The sequence below is a fragment of the Chelonia mydas genome, chromosome 19 (assembly GCF_015237465.2).
Source record: "Chelonia mydas isolate rCheMyd1 chromosome 19, rCheMyd1.pri.v2, whole genome shotgun sequence".
NCBI classification, from domain to species: Eukaryota; Metazoa; Chordata; order Testudines; family Cheloniidae; genus Chelonia; species Chelonia mydas.
This window is the reverse complement of record NC_051259.2, coordinates 7812159-7839131: the sequence shown is the minus strand read 5'-3', so window position 1 is coordinate 7839131 and position 26973 is coordinate 7812159. Positions and strand designations below refer to the sequence as shown.

The following is a 26973-nucleotide window of genomic DNA, read 5'->3' as shown; positions in this document are numbered from 1 at the left end:
AACAGTAAGTTGGGTGTAAACTCAGACATCATTAAATGCTTGTTCTTTTTCCTTGGGAGCCACTGGGAACCAACAGCCCATGGCCTGGCTGGCAGGTGCTGGGAGACTGCCTGTAAGGAAACTGGGTGGGGGGTTTCTAAGAAGGAAAGGTGGGGGGGGAAATATCCAGCTTCTATTTGACATCTTAGTACAGCAAATAACTCCCTAGCCTGGGAGAAGCCTCAGAACCACAGAGCAGGGGGTGCGACAGAATTTGTGCTTTATCCTACATTCAAAGCAGGGCGAGAAAGTGGCCAGTCATTAAAGTGCAAGCCTGGGAGTGAAATCAAGCTGGGCGGGGAGAGGAGATGAGATCAGGGGGTCCCTGCCACTGTGAAGACAGGCTCCAAGGGGAGCAGGATGGTAGATCACTGAGAACTGCCTGGCTATCTTCCTCAACAATTGCTCTCCCCCAGCTCCTCTAGGCCCCAAGGCCATGTCGAAGGCTGCCTTTGATAGCTGTTGCTCCTGGTTAGGGTAAAAAAAAATCGGGACGGGGGTTGGGGGGGTAATAGGCATCTATATGAGAAAAAGTCCCAAATATCAGGACTGTCCCTAAAAAATTGGGACATCTGGTCACCCTACTCCTGGTCATTGGGCTGGGCCTAAAGTCATTTCTCCTGAGTCCCTCAGGGCCCGGCCCTTTCTGAGCCCATTCCCTACCCGCTGCTCTCAGAGCAAACACGCTCCCCCCTTTCCCCTCGCCACATCTCCAGCTCTGCTTGTCTCCTGTAAGCAGCTCTCTTCTAATGAATGGCAAAGCCCCATTTTGCTTAGTAGCCCCGAGGTTCTTATCAGCCTCTGGCTGCAAAACAAGGCAGCATTCCCCAGCGCTGCCCCCCAGCCTCAGTTGCAGCCTCAGTCTGGAATTGCACACACTGCACCTCCTCAGCTGTCATCTTATCAGCCCCCAATTCTCAATAGGTGTCATGTGATCGGCCCCCATGTCCTGATCTGCAGCCTTGGGGCTGCTCCTGGACTGAGAAAAGCCCCTGCTCCGGCTGCTCTATTCTGCTAGCGGTTTTGTTTTTACTCACCCGCATTCTTCGCCTAACGGGGGCCTGTGAGCATTCCCATTGAAGACATAATCCCCTTTTTCTATTTATAAACCCAGTCCTCATTACAGCACTTCACTTTGTTCTATATTTGAGGGCAGGAGTCATTTACCCCTTCCTACCACTCCGATCCCTCTGGATTCAGTCTCTCCCCATTTCTTGCAATGTATGAATGGTGCGCAGATGGCAAGAAATGTGCACAGTCCTTACCGAAAAGGAGAAGACAGTCCCTGCCCTGAAGAGCTCTTGCCCCATGGCATGGAACAGCAAAAGTTCGGCCTCCCTCTCTCAGGTCCCTTCATTCCCACTTGCTTTGCAGGCACTAGCCCATGCTGAATTCTGGCTCCTGCCCCCACTGTACCCGCTGTTATCGCTTCTCCTTGGAGGAGCTGAATCGCATTCCTTTGCCTTGACTGCAGGTCACCTGGCTTGTCCCTCATTAGGAGCCTGCATCTTTATCAGGCCCGAGGCTTCCAGCTTTATTGCTGCTCATTCAGATCCTACCCCACGGCCTTGGGAGAGGCACAGACCCCTCCCTGGCTCTCACTTTCCCCTCTCTAAACCAAGGCTGTATAAACCTCACCTGCTTGGTGGGGGTTCTAGCAAGGATTAAACACTTACACAGCCCTTGCCTGGCCTACCTACCTGTTAAGTGTCACGGAACAGTGGTGTTGGCTTTTTTGTTGGTCCCCAGCCACCTCTCCCCTTTCCAGCCCGACGCTGAGAATCTCAGCAACTGGTTCCTTTATTTCATCCCCTATCCGCCCAATTGATTTTTAGAGGAAAAGAACAGGAGCTTTGTTGGGTTCTTCCAGTGTGGGTGTTGAACAGAGAGGAGGCAAAGGGTTAAGTGTATGTACAGCACATTCAAAGTGCCAGGGATTAAGGCATTCCAGTGCCTTGGGTCTGAGAGAAGTCAGTCCTACAGGGTTGACTAGAGAGGAACTCAGGCTTGTGGAACTGGGAATCTAAAGGACTCTAGTTCTGCCGGGAGGGAACTGGGAATTCATCCAGTTCACTGACATTTCTGCCCTGAAATCAGCGTTCCATCTAGACAGGAAGGGTGCCAACGTGCCCTGCATGGAAAGCAGAGCTGGCACTCTCTGACTCTCAGCTCCCTTGCCCCATTTGTCCTTGCAAGGACGATAGCCGCGGGGGGGGGGGGGGGGGGGGGGGGGGGGGAGAGAGAAAAAAAAATCCACCACACTAATCCAGGTGACATTTCCCCACTTTTATGTAAATTAATATTAACAGTTCCAGTTTGAATTCCATACAGACATATACAAATAGGAAAAAAAAAATTCTATTTACATCATTAAGTTATTTAATTAATTAGACTTTATAAAAAACCATCTCTTTCTACATTAGTGTCCTTCTTTTACAGATAGTTCAGGTGAGTTAATCTTCAGCTCATTCACATTAACAGTGTAATGTACACTACCAGCACCACATGGGTCCACGGGCGATCCAGAGTCAGTACTGCAAGGATCTGTGCTATATTTGGTGCCCGCAGTACCAGGCAAATCAGTGTGTGAGAGGCAGACAGTACACACAAGTCTCCCATGTGTTATGAGCAATAGCTTCCTGGCTCAGGCTGCTGGGCTCTGCAGACAGTGCTGCGGGGGCCAGGCTGGTGTAGTGTTTGTTCGTTAAGAGGCACATTAGTGCAGTACTGAATAGATCCCGTGTAATGTACACTACTGGCACTCTCTGGATCCCGTGGATGGCACGAGACCACTGCCTGCAGACCCCTGTAACATTCACCACAGATGCTCCACAAAGCCCCGTGTAGCACGTCACCAGAATCTCCAGGTAACATGGTTACTCGTCCAGTTCCCGAAGACGCCCAGTGTGTAAACAGGAGATGGAGGGGAGCTGGGGTCACACGATGCTGGCGAGTTCCATGGAGTCTGAGTCACTGCTGTTTTCCTCCTCCCTGGGAAGGGAAGGATTGGAGGGCATCAGACAGGAATGGCCCCCTTCCCTCCAGCCAGTGTCCCAAAGCGAGGGCCAGCGAGCCAGAGGGGGATTAGAGAGGGATAGTTACAGGGAAGAGAGCCCTCCTCTTAGATGGGAACAATGGGGGCCAGTTTCCCCATGCGCCATTCACTGCCAATGGCTCAGGGCTCTGGAGTGACCAGCGCTGGGGCAGAGCGGACTGTACGTTCCTTCTCCAGCCTCATTCAGCCCCGACCTCTCTGCCCAGACTACCAGCAGGGTGACAGGAAAGCCGTTTCTGCTAGGTGGACACTTTTCCCTCCACTAGGAACTGGATGGAGACCTGACCCCCTTGTAACAGAGGCCACCAGATGGTTGTGAAATGCTAGACAGCTTTTGGTCCCCCCGTTCTGGGGCAGATTGAAATAGGGGCCTTCAGGGAAAGGCTTCGTTTCCCAGGCCCAGTTGTAACTCAAAGTTATTTTTTTACTTCTCTCAGGCTCCACCAAGTCAGTAAATGCAGCCCTGAGCTGGGTCTGGGGGAAGCAGCAGAGACCCCCCCCCGCTCCCGCAGCGGAAAGCCAGGCAGCGCCACAGCTGGGGGAGTCCTGTTCCGCCTCTAGCGAACTGCTATGCACCTGGCATCTTACGATGCTGCAGCCGTAAGATGCTACCCGCTGGGTGGTGCCACTGAGCGGCGCGGCAGGGTCTCTCCCCTGTCAAAGGGCAGCTGGTGTGTTAGGGCTGCAGGTATTCTGAGGCTAGCTGGAAGTGCACAACCTCACGGGAGAGATTGTCAGCCCCCTACGGGCTGAAGGACTAGCCACCTACCTCAGCCTGCCAGGGACCTGCAAAGCCAGGGCAGGTTCTCCCAGCACTACTGGGCCCTTCCCCATCACTCTCTGCTGGAACTTGCCCAACCCAGTGAGTGCAGTCCTTCCCCTGCAGCACAGAGAGGACCATGCCAGCCCTTACCTTAAATCCTGCAGGGCCTTCTTGTTTTCCCTCCGCTTGTCCTCGTCGATGGGGTACAGCTTGAATAGGAGCAGGCCCAGCAGGATCAGCCCCACCGGGGCTGCCGACACCAGCATCTTCAGCGTGAATTTCACCTCCTCGGGCTGGGAGCAGCCCCGGGTCTTATATCCTGCAAAGCTAAGGGAACAGAAACTGTCAAGCAAGGGGAATGCATGAGGCTATTACCAACCTCCTCTCTCCACACCAGCCCAGTCCTACCTCTCCAGAGGTACCTCTGAGGGGAAGAACGGCCATGAGATAGATCAGGATTCCCAGGGAATTACTGGTGAGCCAGCGTTCGCTGCTTTAGCATCACATCAACCTTCTTCCATCTAGCAAGGAGCATCACCTCCTCCAACCCCAAAGCCAATAGCCGCCAAGGTCTAGAAGCTCACAGCTATACTGTCCCATCTCTGTGATGGAGCAATGGAGGAAAGCCAGCTCAGGTGATGAGGGTGTCAGCCTGGGGCTTAGGTTGATCTCCCTGCTCCACCACAGACATCTTGTGTGACCTTGAGCAAGTCACTTAGCCTGTCTGTGCTTCAGTTCCCCGTCTATAAGAGAAGGAAAATAGCATTGCCCTGCTTCATGGGGGTGTTGGGAAGAGAAATCAACCAGCGGCTGGGACGTGCTTAGGCCAAGGGGCGTGTATGTACCAAAGAGAGAGAGCAATGACCACAGGGGGCTGGCACAGCCTCAATTCACTACCATGCTGGCTCCTCAGAGAAAGGCTGGTTCCTAAGATTTCTCCTTTTAGTGCTTATTAACTGCGAACTTGGAATGAACCTCCCTCCTAGCACACAAGCTGCAGGGGAGATGCACCTGGAGCCACCTTCAGTGCCAGCCGCTGGATGTCTAATCCCAATCCCCTTCAGGGTTTTGTGGCTAAAAATGGAGAAGCTCCAGACTGCAGGGTTTGAGAGAAGCCTTCCTTCTCTGGCCCAGCTACCAGCTCTCCTAACGAGCCCCCCCTGCCTCCAGGCTCGGTGTGCTGAAAGGACTCACTCTAAGCTGAGTGTGGAGATCCCCAGAGACACCCCGGAGGTGAACTTGGTGAAGAAGACGTAAAAGGAGAAGAAAATAGCCTCATGGCCATGGGCGTCTGGGTGCTGGAGGTTGAAGTCGTCTATGACATCCGGCAGCATGGACCTGAAACGAGAGAGGAGAGCATGTGAGCCTCAGATCGAGGCTAATGAGAATGAGACCCACAAGTCTTCAGTGGAGCCCACACTTCCCCTGTCAAAGCAGAGACATGGGAGATCCCCACCCCCGAAATTACAGACTTCCAATTATTTCCCTTCCAATAACGGTACAGAATTCTCCTGGGGCAGAGATTTGGGAAAGGGCCACCGATTGTGGGTCCACCTTCGTACTGAAAAGACCCACAATGCCCTGCATACTGACAGGAGGAGGCTCAAGACCTCAGGAATCTCCTCATCCTGGATCCGACCCCCAGCACTAGAGACATCAACCCAGATGCCACAGCTGTGCATCAGCAGGTGTCTACCAGTCTAGCAGCGATAGAGAACGTGGGAGCATAGTTCTGTGGTTGCCTGAGCCCGGAGGCCTCACACTCACCATGGTAAGAGGAAGGCAGCAGCGACACTGATCCCAGCTGCAATGGCCACAACGTAGGTGACGATCAAGTTACTCTCCAGAACAACCACCATGATGAGGAAGGGGATGGCAGACTGCGGAGCCGGGAAAGAACAGAGGTGTCACCTCACCCGCCGGGCAGCGGATAATCAAGATGGACCTGATGAGCCAATTGGCCTTTTCCCCTCCCCGCCCCATCTTCCCTCTCATGTGAGTTTCAGCACTTGGAGGTGCTGGCTGATAGGGTAGGATCTACCCACAGCATAGGCAGCAGGAACACAACCTTTCTAATGCTGGGCCCTCCAGGGCAGGGTGTTGGTGGGACATGTCCTAGGCTCAGAGGAGAATTCACGGTGGAGAGGCCAAGGACTGACAGGGCCATGGAGACTGACTACCACGAAGTGCCCTTTGTGACACCACTAAGAAGTGGAGAGAGGCCAGTGAATGAACGTCAGGTGATGGTGGGAGCTTCTGCTCGCTCCTGACCCCATTTTGGAACCGCTGCCTAGAGGGGTGGGGTTTAGATCCCCGGCTCTGGTCTTGCCCCACCTCCACTTGCTAGGGTTCCCTACGAGGGGCACAGCAACAAACCGCTCTCTGCCCAGGAGACTTACTCACCGAGATCCCAACATACACAGCCGTTTTCTTCCCAAAGCGCATGAGGAACCATTGCCAGAGGGGGATAGTCAAGGTGGCAGAGAGCTGCGAGAGGGAGAGAGGTGGGGGGGGGTGGGGGGGGAAAAAGACATGTGACTCAGGCCAACCCATCTCCATAGATGCATTGCCCACTGGCCATGTGTTAACCTCTAATGCTGCAGGAAAGGAGTTGGTTGGGGTGTCAGCCTGAGGTCAGGCCTGCATGCATGATGATGATTTTGGACTCTCTTCTGCCTGTGGTTTGGAACCCCCCCTTGGGTCTTTCACTCATCCACACAAGGCTTGAGCCACAGGATCATCCTGGCTCTAAAGGACCTTCTCGAAGCCCACCTAGACGCGCTCCAGCACCTTTACAGAAGCAGTCTTGCAAAGCCCCGTCGGCTCGTCCTCAGAGGGCAAGTGTTGGAAGAGAGTCTGAGTCTATTCTGGACCAGGTCTGGCGAACGTTCGTGACGCCTTTGCCAGGCTGCTCTGAAGCAAGGCGGCCCCTGCCTTGCAGGAAGCCAGCCAAGAACAGAAGAGACCCAACGGGCTGCAGCCAGACACATGACCAACATCCTGGGCAGACCAGGCACCAGGTCTTTGTGGGGCCGGGGCGGGGCAATCGGCTATGGGATTGGTCTCTACTGCTTTCGAGCCCTTGCATTTCCTTAGAGCCAGGGGCGGGTTTTCTTTCTTTCACTGCCTTTCTGGCAGGGCAAAGTGTTTCACGCCACAATGCTCCCCCGGCCCCCTCCCCCACTCTTTCTCCATCTATCAACGTGCAAAGGGTTCCCAGACAATCCGCTCTGTTCCCTCCATTCAGCGCCTCCCCGCAATCACCACTCAGGGCTCCCTTTCCCCCCCCCCTCATGGAAAGAAAGAAAGAAAAAAAAAAAAAGAAAAGGGCAGGGTTTGGACAAAGGGCCCGCACGGCTTTTATTCTCCCCCCTTTCATGGTCAGCTTCAAATGCAGACAAAGGACTCGCTGTTCTTGCCAACTGGCCGTGTCTTTCCAGGAACCTCAAACTCGTTACCCCTCCCCCCGACTCCTGAGGCAACCTCCAGTCACCTTCCCCCCACATGCCAGCCTCTTCCAGCCCTGATCTCCCCTCACCAGCCTGCTTCTCACCTGGGGCCCCCCCATCTCTGCTTTGGGCTCTTAGACCACTACAGTCAAGTCTCCACCCCCACCAACCAGTGGGCTCCCAAGTAGATAAAGGAGGAGACAGCCAGGTGAAGGGGACAGCGATTATTATTATTCATCGTGTTTATTACTGTATTGCCTAGGGACCCAGGGAGATAAGGGCCTCATTGTGCTAGGCACTGTACAGACAGTCTCACTGCCTCAAAGAGCTGACAGCTTGCCTAGCCCAGGCAGACAGGGTTGGGGGAAGGGGTGCCATGTACTCACCATGATGGCCAGCAGGATGTTCTGGAATTCGTTGCGGAATCCCAGGGTGTAGGTACAAAACAAGGCAAAGTTCCCTTCCAGCAGCTGGGGAAGGAAACAGACACGGGAGGTCAGCAGAGCAGAAGGGAACAGGGAGGTTCCCCTTTCCAGGGGGAAAATGCACTGAACAGCCCCCCCATGGAGAAACCAGATTCCCTGCAGCCCCCCAGACCCAGCCCACGGGGAAAACGCTAAGCGTTCTCGCTGGACGCAGTGCACAGACGTACTCAGGGTTGGGGGCTGTATGAACGCAGCCCGCTGCTGTAGGCAAGCCTTGAGTGTGTTGTAGCGGGAGGGAACCCCCCTCCGCTCCTCCCTCCAAGGGGACTCAGCAAGCAGGTCTAGTCTAACACCCCTTGCCTTCAATGCACCAGCTCAGGAATTCCCTCTCTGGGCAGAGATTGTCCTGACTCATCCGTAAATGAGACCAAGAGCAGCAGGGCCAAAGAAGGGCTAACAGGCCTAGGTCATCATACCGCGAACGGGCCCGATAGTTATGGCAGAAGGGTGCGGGAGATGGGAGGAAGATGGAATATGGATCCCGTCAGTCCTCTGAGCAGAGGAAAAGAGCGAGCAGGCCCAATCCACATTTACCAGCAGCATGAAGAGAAGCATATATTTCACCTCCCATCAGGGCGGAGGGCCCACCTCGGCTGCTGCAGGGGATGCCACAGGCCTTGATGTTATCTGCCTCTGTGCAGGTTTCTGGTATTTGACCTCCCCCCTCCCCCTCCTTGCTCTCCTACAGGTGCAGCTGACAGTCTTCAGCCAGTTCTGCATTTCTTCCCCCCTCCGGGTGGGCTCTAAGCCACATTGTCCCTCCCCAGGCAGTTCCTCACCATGAAGGCAAGCGAAGTGAAGAGGAAGCCCGTAATCAGCTTGATGTAGGCACCGTGCTTCATCACCAACTTCAGCCCCTGGAAGAAAGAGATGGGCTCATCCGACTGGAGCTGAGAGGCATCTGGGGAGCAGAGCAGCATCAGCAGGTGATTAGAGACCTTTCTAAAGGCACCCTGGCATAACGGGCCCCAGTGCTATAAACAGGCAGGGGGCCCATTCCTGCAGTACACTGGGTATGAAAAAGGCACCCTGAGACTCAGTTTTAGCCAGCCTTGGCACCTCCCCTGACCCCCGTAACAGTGATCTTCCCAAGTATGGTGAGACATCCTCACCACTCCTGTGAGGCAAGTCCCCATTTTAGAGATCGGGAAACTGAGGCACTGACCAGTTAAGTGATTCACCTAAAGCTACACAGCAAGCCAGTGGCAGAGCTGGGACTAAAATTCTGAAGTCCCCAGCACCCAGATCTTTGCTCCCCTTTGTCCCGCAGATCAACAGAGCAGGTGTCCTGTTAGGGGTGGGGAGAGTGGGACGAAACCCAGCTGGGCTCAGAAATAAATCCCACTCCGCATTGTTATCGCAGCTATGGAATAGCCCGAGTCCAGCCAGCATGCTGGAGGCTAGACGTTGTCCGCCAAAGCCAGGCAGCAACACATTGACCTGGGTAAATACTGGGCACGAAGACAAGTTTTCCCAGATGGTTTCCTGCAGTAACAGGGTCCCCTCGAGATTTTCCAGTGAGACATTCCGTCTTGCCACTGACACAGTCTTTCCATGGAGGTTTACACACAACAAATGGGTCTCTGAAACTGCGTATCCCCCACCCCCACTCCATACCTATCCTGGTTTACAGTAACCTCGATTCCCACTTGCCCTAGTTTTGGCTGATAAGCAGGTGTCAACAGCACCAGCCGGGAAGAGAGGAGTGGGAGCTGCAAGTGCGTCAACTCCCAGGGAGAGTTGGGATCCAGGCCTCAAACTGGGTGAAGAAACCAAGACAAGAACCCATCAAGCCCAGGACAGGATCCTTTGCATTCGCACCATACACCCCTCCCCAGCCTTCGCCCTTGAATGGAACCCTACCCCCTCCAGGGCTTCATCTGTGTAACAAGTGCCCTGTTCTCTGCTCTTCACACTGGAACATGTTGGTTTAGCGCAGATGCTGCAAGGCTGGCAGCGTCCCCAGTTCGTGCTGAGCTGAACTTCGTTTCCAGATCTGAACTAACTGCTTAAGAGCAGGGTTGGGAGCCAGCGTGGGGGGTGTTTGGTTAGCATAGCAGGGAGAGGGCCTGCCAGGGGAGGGGCTGTTTGAAGAACGTGCCTTTTAAACACAGCTCAGGTTTGAATGGCCTGGATGACTTCAGTCCAAAGGCACTTGGCTCACAATGGGGCCCATTTAAAGAGATCAGCGTTGTCATCTGCTCCTGGCCCACTGGTTAAAGCCAGGGTGTATGACCCTGCATGCAGCTTAGCCTAAAGCAAGTGTTTGGGGGGAGGGATAGCTCAGTGGTTTGAGCATTGGCCTGCTAAACCCACGCTTGTGAGTTCAATCCTTGAGGGGGCCATTTAGGGATTTGGGGCAAAAACTGGGGATTGGCCCTGCTTTGAGCAGGGGGTTGGACTAGATGACCTCCTGAGGTCTCTTCCAACCCTGATATTCTATGATTCTATGATGACAGCTTTTAATAGGAATTCCCATCTCCTGCAATTTCCCTTTCCATGTTTGTTCCCCGCTTTCTGCCCCTATTATTAGGGGAGAGACACGTGGTTAAGGAACCACTGTTCTAACCCCTCTGAAATAGGCAAGATGACCCACGTACAGGGTCCAGCCTGGCCTATTGCTTGGAAAGCCCTTCTGGACGTTGCAAATGCCAATGTAAGGGGCTCCCTCCACCTCCCGCACTCACCTCGCTTCTCCCGCACGCCCAGAAACAGGACAACGGCGCAGAGTATGTAGATCCCACCAATGACTCCCGCTGCGATCATGTAGGCGTTTCTCTGCGCAAGACAGATGCAGATCCAGTTAGCAAGGCCGCCCCACCAAGCCCCTTCTACCAGTGTCTCTTGGGGAGCTCTAGACAATGGCGCAGCCAGTGTCATGCATGCACCAGCAGAACTGGACGGAGCTCTCGCTACAGACTGGGGTGGGACAGAGGCGATGCTGTGCTATGGATCCGCATAAAAAGCTCCCTGCTCCACCCCCGACAGTGCCAGGGGATCCTGAACAATGGGCTTCCCTCTTCGCAGCCAGTTCCCACCATAAACAAAGGGACCGTGCACCCTACAGGCACCTGGATTTGCTTCTGTGACAGAATCCAGTTCTGATGACCCACGAGGCTGTACTGTATTTCAGCCCCATACCTGTTGCATAGTGATAGGTACCTCGAAGTTCCTATGTTTCCCCTAGGTACCCCTAAGTAAGTTCCTTAGTTACAATCTCAGCCTGTAGGGATTACCCTGAAGCTGCAATGAAAGAGCAGAGTCCCTGAGCAGGGCGAGGATGAGCGGCCAGGGTGCCACAGACCTACCGTATCTGTGAGGGAGCCGGCGTCACGGGTAATGTTCACCTCCTCCACGGCCACCGAAGAGTTAGTGACGCTGAAGAGGCGGGAGTCCTGAATGCACGGCGTGTCCACCTGGCCCACGATCTGCCCCTGGATGGCCGTGCCCAGCACGGTGCCCAGCACCTCCACCGTCATACCTGAACAGAGGAGTCAGGCGGGTCATTACCGCGTCAACGCCCTGGCCCAATAGGGCGAGGAGAACGGTTGCTAACGCCTGCTCCTCCAGAGGCAAACATCTGGGTGTCGAGACATTCCTAACATTAAAGCCATCAAGTGACGCACTGCACCCACCCAGCCAGCCAGAGACGAGAGCAGTCGCTTCTCCAGATCTCCAAGCCTGTGGGAGGAAGATATCCCCACTGAGGGAAAACAGGCACAGAGAGGTGAAGGGATTTGCCCCAGGTCAGACAGCAGCTCAGCGTCAAGGCTGGGAACAGAACCCAAGAGCTCCAGATTCCCAGTCTCCTGCTCTAGCCACTGTGCTCTCCAGCGGACAAACTGTCAGCAGGCAGAGTCCTGTCCAGACCGACTCATGCCACAGGGCTGGTTAGACATGGGCATTAAACCAAGGGTCCCTTTAGTCTAAGAAGAGGGATTTGGTGGCTGAGAGAGCTGCAATGCAAAAGAGGCGCAGGGAGCTTTGGAAGACTTCCAGAACGGGATCCTCACTGCTAATGTGTACATGTGCAAACACGCTTTGACACATGGCTGTACACCTGCAGCTGGTCTTACACACGTCCTGCAGGAGTAGCAAGGGACACCCCCACGCACATGCCTGCACACGTAGTGAACAAGGTATGTAACGGAGAAACCTGCTGCCTCCCAGCAACCAAACCCCGGGAGCACGTATACTTCTGCAGCTGCACCCAGGCCGTGGGAGGGGGGAAAGCACCGACACTGCAATCGTAAGGGAGAAGGGAAGGGCTCTTACGATAGGCGGTAGCGGAATCCCGTTCGCTCTGCTCCCTGCTGATGAACATAGTGAGCGCTGAATAGGGAACGTGGAAACACTGCAGTGAGAAACAGGGCAGGGGCCGGGGGGGGAGAGAGAGAGAAAGTTAAGCCTTTGGTGCAAAGACATTCATGGAGGTCAAGGGAATTCATGCTATAGACCGGAGTGAGATGCCTACAGCAGGCCATAGGTTGAGTGGGTTGGAAGAGTCTTTTGTGGGAAGAAAATTCCATCCAGGTACAGACTATATAGAAGAGTGAATGGGAATCCTCGCTCCCCTCCGGAATGCTCCACCGCACCCAGGGCTGGCCTTGTAGGGGTCCCCCAAACTGCTGGAGGGAGGAGGAGATGAGCTATGACTGGTCTCGCCTCTCCAATCCCCGCAGCAGGTCAGCCAAAAAGCTGGCCCCATGGCGAGAGACTTGTCTGAGAGTTGTAGAATCAGGACTGTGGGAAACCCAGACGACATTGGCAGTCCAAGGACAGCCTTTACGGATGCTCTCAGCCTCACTCCTTTCAGGATGGCTTATGCCGAGCCTGCCATTGTGGTACCACTCCTTGGCTCCATCGGGCAGGTGAGAAAAGGTTGGCCTCTTCCCCCCCACCACCCCCAAAAGGAACCCCATTGTGTCCATGGAGGGCGGACTTACCGTCACAAGGGTCTGGAACGTGCAGTAGAAGAGAAGATACCACATCACTTGGCCACTTGAGATGTCTGGCACAAACCATACCAGGAAGTAGGAGATCACAGCAAATGGAGTGGAGAAGATGATCCTTTGGGGGAAATGAGAGAGAGAAAGAAAATAAAAAAATTAGGATGGAACAGTGACAAGCACCCACCCTCACCGCAGCTGGGCTGATACAAAGGCCTTGCTCCTCAAGCTGCAGGGCATGAGCCAACCCAAGGAGCAGTTCCAGCTGTTGGGAGAAATATCGTGCAACTGGGTGCATTACATCAGGAAGTTCGCTTTGAAGTACCCTGCATTGACCACCATTGGAGACAAGATGGTCTAGTTGGACCACTAGTCCATTTCTTGGAGGTAGGCCCGTAAGAATTGCTGTATCCAATCAAACAGGAGCAGCTTTTCAGGCAGAGTGGGAACATGGGCACTTCTAACAGAGTCCTCCAGCCTGACTGATCATGTCCTCTGAGGCTTTCCTCTTGCCTCCACCTCACTACACCAAGTTAACTCAAAGCCAGAGACTACTGAATGCCACATCACATGAGCCCTGTGGGAGGATGCAGGTCCCAGGATACCCTAATATTGTACTGCGGCTGAGGACCTAACCTCCCAGATTCCCCTTCCTGACTGCTGGCTCATGACTTGATGTGCAATTAGGCACCTGACTGTCACGGAATTTCAAAGGGATCTGGGTACCTAAACCCCTTAGGCTCCTTTGAAAAGCTTGGTCTTAAATCTTTCCTCTGACTCCCTCTAAACTCTGTGCTGTAATCCTGATCTCAGCCCCCATGGCCCTCTTCACAAAGGGGCTATTTAAAACACGACAAAGTACAGAACTCCAGGTCATTCGAGATGGGGAGAGAAGAAGAGAGCAGAGAGATAAAGAGCTGACTGAGGTTTGCAGAGAAAGGCTTTGATCTCAGAGACCAAATCCCCTGCCTGGAGCAGCGTAGGGCTGCTGGGCGAACAATCAGAGGGGATGTCAAGTCAATGGTTTGTCTATTTGGAGGAGGTGAAATGATGTGGGGCTGGAAAGGGGTGAGGGATGGGGCACAGCAAGGAACTGAGAACCCATCTGCTCCCACAGAACAAGTTTAAATGATTTAAGTTGTAAGCTCTCTGGGACCATCACCTACTTTTGTAGACCACAATGGGGCCTGATCCCAGTGAAGACTCTAGATACTACCATTACAAAACAGCACATGCAGCTGGGAGACTGTTTCCCAGCAGAGGCAGATCAGTGTCTGAGAGCCCCTGAAACAACTTGGGACCCTGTAGGGTGCACGGTCCCTTCATTTATGGTGGGAACTGGCTGCGAAGAGGGAAGCCCGTTGTTCGGGATCCCCTGGCACTGTCGGGGGTGGAGCAGGGAGCTTTTTATGCGGATCCATAGCACAGCATCGCCTCTGTCCCACCCCAGTCTGTAGCGAGAGCTCCGTCCGGTTCTGCTGGTGCACGCATGACACTGGCTGCGCCATTGTCTAGAGCTCCCCAAGAGACACAGGTAGAAGGGGCTTGGTGGAGCGGCCTTGCTAACTGGATCTGCATCTGTCTTGCGCAGAGAAACGCCTACATGATTGCAGCGGGAGTCATTGGGGGGATCTACATACTCTGCGCCGTCGTCCTGTTTCTGGGCGTGCGGGAGAAGCGAGGTGAGTGCGGGAGGTGGAGGGAGCCCCTTACATTGGCATTTGCATTGTCCAGAAGGGCTTTCCAAGCAATAGGCCAGGCTGGGCCCTGTACGTGGGTCATCTTGCCTATTTCAGAGGGGTTAGAACAGTGGTTCCTTAGCCACGTGTCTCTCCCCTAATAATAGGGGCAGAAAGCGGGGAACAAACATGGAAAGGGAAATTGCAGGAGATGGGAATTCCTATTAAGAGCTGTCATCCTGTCTGTACAAGATGAAGAGAAAAGGGACCCATCTCCATTCTGAGCTTTTCCTTCTGTTCCCGGCTCTCATCTAAGTCGAGCAATGCTCTGCACAGGATGAGATGCAAGAGCTTGTTCGGCAGCCTTCTCTCCCTTCCCAGCTAAGCAGCCTGCAGGAGCAAGGGTGAAGGAACCAGTTCGGGCAGCAAACCCTCCCTCCACATCCTAGCCACCTGCAGGCTGAGCAGCAAGCAGCCTGGCTTGTCTTAGCAGGGCAGAGCTGCAAGGATTCCAGAGTATTTTACACACACCAATCAAGCCTCCAGCGTGAGGGAGGGCGGGATAAGGCCCATTTCCCCAAGCAGAGACAGACACTGGTTAGCAAAGGAAGAGTGAACCTTCAGACCCCAGCCGGCTTTTTCCTTTGGTCCTGTCAGAAGTGGGGAGAGAGGGAAATGGAAGTGGACCAGAAAGCAAGAAGCCTGTGCCTGGCTCCGGGAGGGACTCCCTACAGTACCCGCTAGCAGAGCTCCAGGGAGCTGGTTCACTCGCCATTAGCCAGAACAGGATCGGGAGCTGTTTTTAGAGCCCAAATCCTCCCCTCTACCCTGCGGAGTCAGCTGAGCAGCCTGGCACTACCTGGAGATACTGCAGCAGCTCGGAGGCTGGGCATGGCCCATCAGCCCCAACACACACCTTTTCCCTTTTCGCTCGGCTGAGCCACTGACATCGCTGTCGCCTGGACCCAGTGCTTGGGGAGCGGCCAGCCTTAACAAAGGCGCTTATGTTAATGGGCAGCTAATTAAATGGCGGTAAAAATCCCTCCAGCATAAACCTACCCAGAGAGAGCAAAGGAGATTCCCCACATCAGGAGAAGGGCAAGGGTGGGGGTCCTCCAACTTCACAATCATGCGAAGGGAGTGATTGGTCCCCTACCCCTACGTCACCTGCACAGCAGGGACGGACAGACCGCTCCCAGCGGCCCGTTGGGGTTCAGGCCGTAACAGGGATAAGGCCTTTCCAGTTTCCATTCGGTATCACTGTATCCCAGAGGGGAGTGGGAAGGGGGGCGGGGGAACTGGTTCTGAGGGAGGACATCCCTGTGACGGCACCACCAGCAAGAACCCACGAGGCGAGAGACGAGCAGAATCCCCCTACAGCAGGAATTTGGTACCTTGATCCATCCCATGTTTCTGGGAAGGCCTGAATGGCCCCCAATAATGTGGCGTGGGTGGGAGAGGGGGAAAGAAGCAGTTTCTTCTTTGGAGTAAAGCGACCCCTGCCCCGAATGTTGCGGCTAGGACTAGATCAGTCCCATGGGGAAATGGAGCCCAACATTCAGGCTGCGGGAAGGCCTAGAAGCCCCCCATCGCACTCAGTGCCCCATTGGGGTAGGTTTTGTACTCGCAGATTGACAGTCCCTGCCTCGGGGTGTTTACAATCCCAGAGGAGTGCGAGAAAGGGACAGGATTTATTTTTCCCTGTGGTACGGAGAGGAGAACGGAGCTCTTTCCTTTCTGGATTGACATGGCAAGAAACGGAGTTTAAATTTAAACTCCCGGGGTGAGACACACTGTACAGCAGCCACATAAGGGGGAAGAGAGGGGGAAATACATGACCCGACATTCACATTTTCCCCTGCATTGGTTATTTCCAGGTGGGGCGGGGAGCAGGCGAGTGTGTGATGACGAGGCCAGGAAGCAGTGGAAAGCACAGAGTCCTGCAGCCACTCCTCTCCCATCACATGCTCCTCTCCCATTGCGTCTCGCGCACGTTGAGTCATTCAGAGTTTTCATAAACTTCTACGCAGATCCGAAGCTGCAGGAGCGAGCACATTCCCATGCCTGCTGCAGCGGGGGCACCCAAACAGTACAGCAGGGTTACAAACAAGGGTACATTTCTGATGCCTTCCCTCCCCCCCCGCCCACCACACTACTTGGACAGCTGGGATTAGAGCCATGTGCCTGGCTGGTGTAGCTAAGGAATCAGTAGATCAGCTCACCCTGCCTGCCACCCCCAGCCACCTCTCACGCTGCAGCTTTCAGCCTGACTCCTAGTAACCCCTGAGCAGGATTGTGGCAATTAGCTGAGACATCTGAAACAGACTCCACCAGGCTATGCCGCACATCCTGCCTCCCCATTGGCCAAGTGGGGATGGCATGTTCCTCTGAAAGCGACACACCCCCGGGCCCTTAATCTTTAACTCTTTCCTCTGCTTGAGCAGAATCATTGCCCTAGCCACGGCCTGGGGATGGGACACAGGACCTCGAGTTATCTGCAACTGAGGTTTGCAACAGGGCCTCTTAAATAAAGGGGGTGCTGAGAGCCCAAAATTCCCCCAGAAGAAGCAAGAGCAGGGCAGGGCAAGAGCAGAGTGAGCAGATCGCTGGCTGGGCACAGCTGTTAGGGTGACTTCAGTGAACAGAGAAGGAAATCCACGTGGGATGAATTTGGGGGCGCAGGGGAGCATATGGGGAATCCAAGCTTAAGAGACCAAAATTATAACAAGAGGGCACCAGAGAGGGACATTTTTATTTATTTCTTTTGGTAAGCAAGCTATCAAGCCATTGTATAGCTTACAATTTTATCCTGGATTCCAGGGACACAAGCACTGCCCCTTGTCACCACACTCAGCAGAATTACAGCCAGATGTACCCACCAAGTGGACCTTATTCCACAGATTAAAAGGGTACGGCTGAGAGGGATATTTAGAATGGTCTACCAAGGAATTTATTGGTAATCTGCCTTGTTTATGAAGCAGGTTATAAGAGGATGTTGACGGGTGATCAGGGCTCATTAAAAGCAAGTCGTTCAAACTAACTGGGCAGAGATCTCAGGGCTGTACAGATGAAAAATTAAGTATCATTTTTTTTTTTTTTAATACAGATAAGGAAACTGAGATACACAGAGATAGAGGGCCCAGCAGCTGGGCCACCCTTGCCCATGCACAGGGAGTCCTGTTTAAGTCAGTGGGACTGTCTATAGTTCTAGCTATTTAGGGTCACCAAAAGGTGGCCCAATCGGGCACCCAGCTACTTGCCCAATGACACAGAGCAAACAAGCGTAAAAGCCATGACTAGAAGCCACCATGCCCAGCTACTAGATGTGCTGCTTCCCTTCTGTAGCAACAAGGAAGGATTCCTAGGTCTAAGGCCTAGTATAATTTGAAGGGTGCGAGCATTGTGCATGTTAAGTCCCCTGTGGCCGTTCTCCCTCACCACAGCCTTAAAGGCACAAGACTGTAGCACACCAGAGGACTCTAAGGATGTCTAGATGTTCAAATATAGAGCAATTAAAGGACAGCCCTCTGCTAGCTCTGCCTTGGAACACACCCAGACAGCTGCTCGCTGCTTGCGCGCAGCCATTCCTCCAATTCCTAAGAGCTCACAACATGTGCTGTGGGGAGGGAAACTATTTTTGGTCTATGTGTGAAGCCTGGTTTAGATCAACAAAAACAGGACACCGCGTTTTTCATTCGAACCCCAGGGAGCAGAGGGATGCAAGTGCCACCTGTGGGGGGGAAAGGACCAGTCCCGCTAATTTCCACCTCCCCACCCACCCTCTTCTCTACTTGACATTTCAGCAATGCTGCCAGATCGACTGCCCTGGGGATGGACATTAGCTCTTTACCCACAGGGCAGACGCAGGCCAAGCCTCCGAACCCTGCATGGGTAATGTGCCTCCACGCTCACCCGGAGAGGCAGCAGGTGGAGATCAAGGCCCCGGACACTGTCCTAATTTCTCTGCCGACCTGTAGTGCTATTGTGATGCCGTTTTTGGTGGGCAGATACCTGCCTGCATGAAATCAGGTTAGGACCGGCTCATTCAACAGAGACCAATGAGCCACGGTTTTCACTTGCTAGCACCCTGCAGCGGACTAGAACCCATGCTCCTAGAGGTGGAGGGCGCTGCATCCCCTCACCATGCTCTCGGTGTGCTGAACCATCTAGCTCCTGTCCAGTCCACACCCTGCTTCTCTTGGAGGTATCCTGTCCGTGCAAGTGCCTGGGACGGCAGAGAAGCGTGGAGTGAGAACATCTAGTTTTGTCACTGCCAGCTCAGGCCTGGTCTCCAGTTGCTTTCTCCCCCCTCCTCCCCGAATCAGCTGTAAATCACGTGGCTTCCTGCAACCCACTGACCCTGGCTGCAGGAGTAACAGGTGCGGTAGAAACAGTCTTGGCTTCCCCCCACCCCTATACGTACCCCTCCGAATGGCCGGGAGGGACAATACTGCAATGCCACCTGGTGCTCCAGAGACAAACAGCTCTTACTTTCCAGCAGCAGAGCGGCTTCATTCCCAACACAGGGCAGATTTGCCAGGAAACCAGTCTGGACAAACAGTCAAGCCCAACACCCAGCATACACGTATCTGAGCAAAGCCCTGCGGCTCCGTCCCCCAGAGACAGGAGGGTCGAATGGGCAGCCCATAGTGACAAATTGAGGGCCCGGTTCTGTTCTCAGCGACACCGGTTTTACATTGCCTCCAACAGAGTTACTCCTGATTTACACACGTGAGAGGCCCAGTGTGTGCTGGGGTGGGGGTGAGCTTGGTTTGAACCATCTTCGACTTCCTATCCCGACTCCTCCCCACCCCCATCCTTCCAAGTCAAACCAGCTCCATGGAGAAGAACATAAAGTAAAAAGCTCCTCCTCAGAAGAAGAAGATTCAAAACAGGCTACAGCTCTTGGAAACCCCCCACCACTGCCAACACGGATTCAGTTCCAGCAGCGGTAGCAGCCCTGGTGTCCACAGATTTTTGGCAGGGTTTTCAGATAGCGCGTGGATCAGACACGCGGGTCGGCTAGCACAGCCAAACAGTCCCGAGCAGCGGAGGGAACTTTGGACGTTTCCTTCATGGGGACGCCTCCCCCGTCCCGCCAGGGCAAGTGGAGATAAAAGCAGCTGCCAGGGGTGGGGCCAGTTACACCAACTTACATTTCTCACCAGCTGCAGAGCGTGTGTGTGTATCAATACACAAGCCAGAGGGACCTTCCCCTCCTCTCACCCGAACGACAGCGTGTCCCAGCACTGCAACAAAGGAACACGCTGTGCCTTCCGCCTGACAATTCACATGCCAATCTCCAGACACGTGGTCCCCTCTCCTGCAGCCTACTTTACAACGCTCTATCTGCCCCCCCCCAGCCCCTCCCGTCCCCTGTGTTCCATTGCGCTAGGTGCTGTATGAATCCTGGTCCATGACTGGCATTTCCTTTGGGCGCTACCACAATGCACAAATAATCAAGGGTCTGACTTATCAAGAGCCAGTTGTGTGCTCAGACTACCCCTTCCCCGGAGAGCTGGGAGGAGTGGCCGCATCTGTAAAAAAGGGATCGGGGTGGGGGAAGAGAAAAGCCACCCTGAAGATCCATCAAAGAACCCCCCACAGGAGCGTGCCCACCACCAGAAACGCATTGTCTTATCGCTCAGGGCCACAGAGCTCGGCGCTGCTGCCAGGCCTTGCCCCCGACCCCACACCAGGGAGTCCCATGCACTCAGCTGCTCGTGGGTCGATAATCACAGCAAGGCACCTCCAGCACAGGGGCTGAGCTAGAGTTGTTTCTGGGCGAGTGAGGCCCACTTAACTATCCGTCACTGGGTTCATCGATTCCCACACTACAAGTTTTCCCTCTCACCTATCTGGAGGCTGTGAAAGGCTGAAGGCCGAGATAATAGAGTTTCCCTCCTTGTCCCTAGGGCCACTTCTCATCAGTCAGGCATTTTTCACAACTTGTTAAGCCATCTAGGGATTACTCAGCCTTCAGCTGACTGCCAAGCCTCTGTTCCATTCCATTCACTGCACAGACTTGAGATCTATTCCCAGCTCGGACTCGCTGTGTGACCTCAGGCAAGTTCCTTCCCTTTTCTGCACCTCTGGTTCTCCACATGTAACACAGGGATAACATTAACCCTTCTTTGGAGCACAAGAGGCAAATGCAGGGTAGCCAATGCGAGCCTCTACTCTCTAGAAGGCCCCCAGGATCCTAACGCCGACCTGGAAGGGCCATGCTGCCGTTGTGGCCAAGGGAACCCAAGCTAGACCATGCTGAGCTCCAACCTCAGGCCATGACGCAAAATTCCCTGCTCCGACAAGCTTCCCTTACCAGGGCATCAGGCGTCCGAGGCGGCTCCAAGGGGTTTTACTGATGAAGAAACCCACCATGGGGTCGGTGATAGCATCCCATGCTCGACCCACAAAGAGGATGATGGAGGCATAGAAAGGGTCCAGCTGTTATAGAAAGAGAGGACAGAATTCACTTGGATAGCAGAGACCCCATGACCCTGAGGCGGTCAGAGCCCCTTTCCCCAGCTGATTGCTTACCCTGAAGATCTTAGCCTCTACCTTTAGCATTTGGGAACAGAGCAGGTGCACACAGGCCCCTCCTCCACACATTTCCAGGGTGGCTCAGAGGCAGGGGGACGATCTGATCCCTCTCCCCCTCTTTGAGATGGCTACCCTAGGGGCTGGTCGAGGCAGCCTGCAGCTGGAAGTAGAATTTCAGTCCATCCCATCTTACCCATTCCACATTAAACTCCCGACAATTTCATTGCCACAGACACCAACTCAACACCTCCAGCGTCCTGCGGCAGCTTAAGTCTGCCCCTGGGCCTGCCCACCATCCCATTTGGAGATAAGGAGGTAGGAGAAGCCATCACCTTTCCATCCCAGCTCCATCCAGAACATGCCACAAACATGGCCAGCAACAGCTTCCTTCCCAACCCGCTCCATCCATCACATGTGTATATATAGCTCTCTGCAGGTACCAATCCCAGCACCAGACCCTCCATCAGCACTGGAAGCAGAAGAGCGTCTAGGCCCAATACTACTACTTTGCCTGCACATAACAGATGTCATTAGATCATAAAACTCAGAGAGGAGGGTCAGTATTATCCCATTTTACAGATGGGGAAATGGAGGCACAGAGCAGTGCACCAGGTCACACAGGACAACGGTGGCAAAGCCGGGAGTAAAAACCCAGGAGACATTGCCTCCCAGTGCTGGCAACTGTAAACCCAGCTCTAAGCCCTCTGAAGAAATCACTCCAATCTGATCCATGCTTCCTTTTTTCTGGAGGGGAATTTGCTAGCATTTTAGAAATGCAGAGCAGAATTTTCAGACTCAAATGCTTGAAGTTTGGCACCTAAATCCATATGTAGGCACCTGAATTTCAGATCACTCCCCCCCCCCCCCCCCAAGGGCATTCAACTGATTGCATTCAGTGAGAATTCTGTACTTTGCAATTCATCCCCACCCAACCAAGCTTCTTCTACCTCGGAGTGAAAATGAGGGGTCACATGGCTCACTTTAGGCACCCAAGTTTGAAAAGTGCCTTTAGTTTTTTTTGACAAAAATCCTCCCTGCTAAAAGCCCATCTGAAAGGGACACAGCACTGACTGGTGGGGGAACAGGGCTCATCTACAACTTGCAAGACTCATTCTAAGCCACCTTTGTGGAACACTGAAAGTTAGTGTGTGGGAAAGCCAGGGGGTTCCCTCCATATGACTCACAGCAGCTGAGCTCACCGATCACAAGAGCACCCTGTATTTAAATCTCCCCTCTCACCATCAGCTACCTCCTAGCAGTCAGCGGATTGAGGCACTGGCCAGCCCTTACACTTGCAGCCCTCACTGCTACACTTCCTAGGAAAGGAAGCTCCTCAGCTATGGCCAGACAGCCTGGAGGCATCTCTCTAATCAGGCACCTGCTCTGTTTTATACATAGAGGGAAAGTCACTCCACTGGGCAAATAGAAAAACCCATCAGGGAAACCCCCTCCCCCCCCTCTTTCCATTCAATGCTTCTGCTGACCGGAGACCATAAGAGCGCTAAGCCCAAAATCTTTCCTCATCCTGAAATCAGGTCAGAGTAAAAATAGCCAAAAAAGACGACCGGATCACAGCGGATGGGTTTTGGATCAAGAGAATCCCATGCTTGCATCCAGAGCCCCCAGGTATTACCCTTAGGCTGGCTACTCAGTGCCTGGCAAGCAAACCCGGCTGAAAGAATTACCTGTGCGACATCCAGCAGGTAGATCTGCAGGAAAAACCCCAGGGCACAGCCAGTGATCTGGTAGGGAGCGCCGCCGACAGCATAGCAGAGTTTGTTGCACACAGACAGTTTCTCTTTGCTTTCCTTCTGCAAAAGCAATGAAAGGCAGCAGCTTAGTCAGTCTGGTCCTAGACAGTCAGATCAACAACCACCAAGTGTAGGGAGCTCCCCCACCCCCCAATCACTCCATGTCCACCTGCAACCTAGGACCACAACAGAGATTACAAACAGCCTTCCAGCCTCCGCTGCAGATGAGTTGCCCACAGGTCTCCGCTTCGCTCGTTAAGAACGGAACAGCCCCTCACGTTTCGGTTTGACAGTCGAGGACACGATGAACGAGTGTTTACTCATCCGGGACAATATGCAGCTCTTCCAAACTCTGCTCGTTTAAACTTCCAGCCCCGTGTTCTTACCACTAGACCGTACTGCCTTCCACGGTCAACGATCAGCGTTTCTGACGGAACGTGCCAAGAAAGGGAAGCACAGACAGCAGGTTTCCACAGCCTGATTCGGTGGCTTTTAAGGCCCTGCTAGCACTGAATACAGACTGCTGATACCCTGCTTAAATTCAGCCCGACAGGCGATCCATCCTACTGCCATCCCAGGCTCTTCGTTCCCTGATCCATCTGTGTCTGTGTCGCTCTCGCAATCCAGAATCTACCCCAACTAGCCAGATCCTGAACTTCAAACAGAGGCCTTGGAATTCAAGGAGGAGTCAAGCAGCATCCAAATAATTTCCCCCACTATTCATACTCCGGAAGGCTGTACTGTATTTAACTGCTTGTTTAAGTGAACATACAGGCTCAGCGCCTCCAGATTTACAGCTAACAGGGGGTTGGGTTTGCCCACCACACAGGATAAGCCAGAGCGGTTTCCATCAGCGTCTCACATCTGGCGGAATCTCTGAAGCTACAATGATCGGCAGGCGAAAGGGACAGGCGATGCGTGGGCAATTCCTCAGCCTCCCAATAAAAGCCTCAGAATCAGGGGAGTCACACCAGGGCGCCTGCTCCCCACCCCGTCGGTTTGTGCGCCCTTCTCAGAATGATGGGTCTTAACTAAGAGATGAGGGGTCCCCTGGGGAGGAGATGCAGACAAAGCCGAGAGCCACCAGGGCAGCTATGGACAAGCAAGCTGTCAAAAAAATTAATTCTGCAAACTGATACCATCACCAGATTAGATCTACAGCTGCATCGAAACATACAGAGAGGGGAAGACAAAGCCCTGGGGCATTCGGGTTAAAATAAAACAGGGAGCTTTGGTGGTACATGCAGAGTTCTCCCACAGGGAAGTGGAATTGCAAGGAGCGAAAGACGACGGATCAACAACTTCCCTGGGGATGAAGTTGCTAGTTCACCACTTTACACAACTCGGACACACCACACAGACTGTGGCTATACCCCTAGCAGCACAGTTGGGAGAGAATCATTTTCACTAATTGTGCTACCAGACCGCTCATTATTGGACCTGGGCCTCATTGCGCCAGGTGCTGTAGGAACAGAAGAAAAAGTCCTGGCTTCCAATCAAAGCCTAAGACAAGGGACAGACGGATCCCGACAGACAGGGAATACAAGTGAACAATCAGACAATGCTGCTCAGCATAGGGTTTCCGGTTTTGGTTGGACAGGTTCCTGGAGACTCAAGGACAATCCTGGAGGGTTGGCAACCCTAGCGAGGCAGTCTATTGCCCACAGGGCGAAGCAGGCACAGGAGCATCAGGGACTCAAAGCTGCAGCCAGCTGGGATGGTGATTCACTGTGTGGCCTTGGGCAAGTGCCTCAGTTTCCCCTTTTGTATCACGGGGATGGGATTTATCTACATCGCAGGAGTGTTGGGAGGATTAGATGGTGCTTGCAGAGCTCTCTGAAGATAACAAGCGGTATATAAAGTGTTTAGTGCTAGGCTTACCCGCTGCTAGGAGCGGGCCGGTATCACCACCTCTGGCACGCTTACCAGGCTGCGTAAGGGATCACCTCACACCTAATTATAAGGGGCCCATCAGACCAAGCCTCTGGGTGCGCCAGGGAAAAGCGATAACACAGCCGCCCCCCTCCCCTCCCCACACACACTCCGCCAGGGCTTGTCCAGAGACTGAAACTTAATGCAAACAAAGCCCCGAAGCGGAGGCCAACAGCGACCAGCTCTCAAGCTCCAGCGCAGCTCCGATCCTGTCCCCAAGCCCAAAGAGCCGAGCCGAGCCGGACCGGGCCGGGCGTGTGTGTGTGGGGGGTCGTTTCCAAGCAGCTCTTTGAAGCCCCTCTCCCCACGAGCGGGTTTGGCTCGGAGAGTCTCAGATCACCGCCTTGTGCCTCCCCCAGGACCCCCGCCCGCCTCCAGCCAGGGGGAACCGGCTGCAGACCCGGTGGAGGGAAAAAGGACGCGGCCCCTTTAAGAAAAGTTTGCCCTTGCCTGTGATGAATGAACTTGGTCCGGAGCCAGCGGCGCGCCTGATCCGGGAGCTCCAGCCGGCCGGGTGCGCCCGGGCGCGGCCAAGGGCGAGCGGGGCTTCCTTGCACCCCCGGGGCGAACGAGCAGCCGCCGGCTCCCGTCCGGCCCCAGCCCGCACGGTTCCGACCCGGCGCTCCCCGCCCAGAGGTGGGGTGCGGGAGGGGGCTACACACCGGGACGTCTAGCCGCATCCTCCCGGCCGGCTCTCCCCCCACGGCCGGCTCGGGTGCTACCCCACTCGCGCCTGCCCCCGGGGCTGTTCCGAGGAAGTTTATCCCCCCCCCCCCATCAACCCCCCCCCCCCGCATCAGCCCCCCCCCCCCCGCATCAGGCTCGATTCCCTTCCCCTGGATCCGCCCCGCCCCCCAGGGGATCCCTCCCTCCGCATCCACCCCCCTCTCCCCGGACCCCGCGTCCGAGCCCGGAGCAGCTGCCCGCACCTTGGCATGCCGGAGCTCGTCCTGCTTCAGGAGACCCGGCTGCAGCAGCCCGGTGGACGACGCGCTTTCCGCCCCTTTGCCTTTGGCCATGGTCCCACGAAAGTGGCTCCGGAGGGCGTGAGCGAGCTTCCAAGCGTGGAGGGGGGCGCGGCACTGGGAGGAGCGGGAGCCAGGCAGCCGCAGGATGAATGAATGGGCCGTTTCTGTGCTGGGTGGTTGCATTTAATTTCTCTCCCTCTCGCCTCCCCTTTTCCAGAGACACACCCCCTGCCCGGCCTCCCGGGCCCAGCCAACCCCCGACGCTGTTCAGCTTCCCCTTGGCGAGACCCACATGAAACAGACTCACCGCTACACCAAACCCCCCCACCCCAATATTCAGCCCCAGGCAGGCACTGGGCGTGGGAAATTTCAGCCCAGAGCGTCTGGTAAATAAGCAGCCGAGGACGGGCTCTTCTAGGCCATAACCTCAGTACAACTGGGCTTGTGTAAGTTGTAATACACATACAGGCCCAGGGACTGTCTCTTCTTTCATTCACACCCTTGTAACTTCAGCAGGGTTTCTCCCAGTTTGCACCTAAGTGAGAGGAGAATCAGGGTCTGCAGCCAACTGACATAAGAAAGGCCAGACTGGGTCAGACCAATGGTCCAGGTAGCCCCATGTCCCATCCTCTGACAGTGGCCAAGGCCAGGTGCTTCAGAGGGAATGAACAGACCAGGTGATCATCCAGGTGGGAGAACCCAGGATGGTGAGGGAGGCAGTTCTGAAAACTTCCAAACTTTCTTTTAAGGGTGGGGTTCTTTCTGACACAGACTACAAATGAAAACAATGGTTCCTTCAGTTCTTCTAACCCCAGCTACGGCCTATGGAATTGAAAGTTTGGATGAATCCAGAAACTCAGACTTAATCTTAAATGGATAATTAACATTTCAATGCAAACCAAAGGGAAAGGCCTCCGGGCAAACTACAAACTACAACACAACAGCGGCATGCTCCACAAAGGCAGATACTTCAGTGATGGGGCCACTTAAGTACCTAGATATAAAAAGGATTGAGTATGGCACTGAATGACCGGCAGTCCTGAGTTCTAATCCCTTCTCTACCACTGATACAGTGGGTAGCCTTGGGCATATCAGTTAACTGTTCCCTTTTATCTGTACAAGGGGGATATTAATACTTACCTGTCTCCAAGGGGGTTAGTTGCTTTCTGAAGACAGGACACTGCTATAAAGTGCCCCATTTTACTAACACTCTTTGGCTTTGAATATTTTTCTGTATTTTATCTCCAGAGCAGCTCTTTCCACCTTGTGCACCTGCTGCAATGGTTTGGCTCAATGGAAGGTCCCAGGTGCAATTGTTGGGGGGGGGGGGGTATTAGTGATCCCAGGTGGAACAGAAGCA

General features: G+C 54.2%; 1 protein-coding gene across 6 annotated transcripts; it reads right to left on the bottom strand.

Annotated features, from left to right (window-relative positions):
• Positions 1-2310: 2310 nt before the first annotated feature.
• On the bottom strand, positions 2311-26973 carry MFSD2A (major facilitator superfamily domain containing 2A). Of its 6 annotated transcripts, none has more exons than XM_037881942.2 (15): positions 26754-26973; positions 25575-25782; positions 22648-22773; positions 20742-20866; positions 12738-12861; positions 12067-12145; positions 11100-11272; positions 10479-10569; positions 8571-8692; positions 7693-7776; positions 6261-6344; positions 5625-5737; positions 5052-5195; positions 4008-4184; positions 2311-3030 (listed from the first exon to the last, which is right to left on the bottom strand). In XM_037881942.2, the coding sequence occupies exons 1-15, from the start codon at positions 26810-26812 to the stop codon at positions 2976-2978; spliced, it is 1764 nt and encodes a 587-aa protein (XP_037737870.2). In that variant the 5' UTR covers positions 26813-26973; the 3' UTR covers positions 2311-2975. The 6 variants fall into 6 exon arrangements, with proteins under 6 accessions (XP_037737870.2, XP_043388233.1, XP_043388234.1 ...); XM_043532298.1 differs by having other exon boundaries at positions 25575-25727; positions 26754-26941; XM_043532299.1 differs by lacking the exon at positions 25575-25782 and adding an exon at positions 26080-26148 and having other exon boundaries at positions 26754-26940.

Excerpts from the sequence above, each read along its gene's own strand:
- MFSD2A (XM_037881942.2), bottom strand. The coding sequence starts at position 26,812 with ATGGGGCACTTTATAGCAGTGTCCTGTCTTCAGAAAGCAACTAACCCC. Across the intron at positions 12,146-12,737 it reads CGTTCCAGACCCTTGTGACG|TGTTTCCACGTTCCCTATTC; the intron begins GTAAGTCCGCCC and ends TTCTCACTGCAG. Across the intron at positions 8,693-10,478 it reads GGGCGTGCGGGAGAAGCGAG|ATGCCTCTCAGCTCCAGTCG; the intron begins GTGAGTGCGGGA and ends TCTGCTCCCCAG.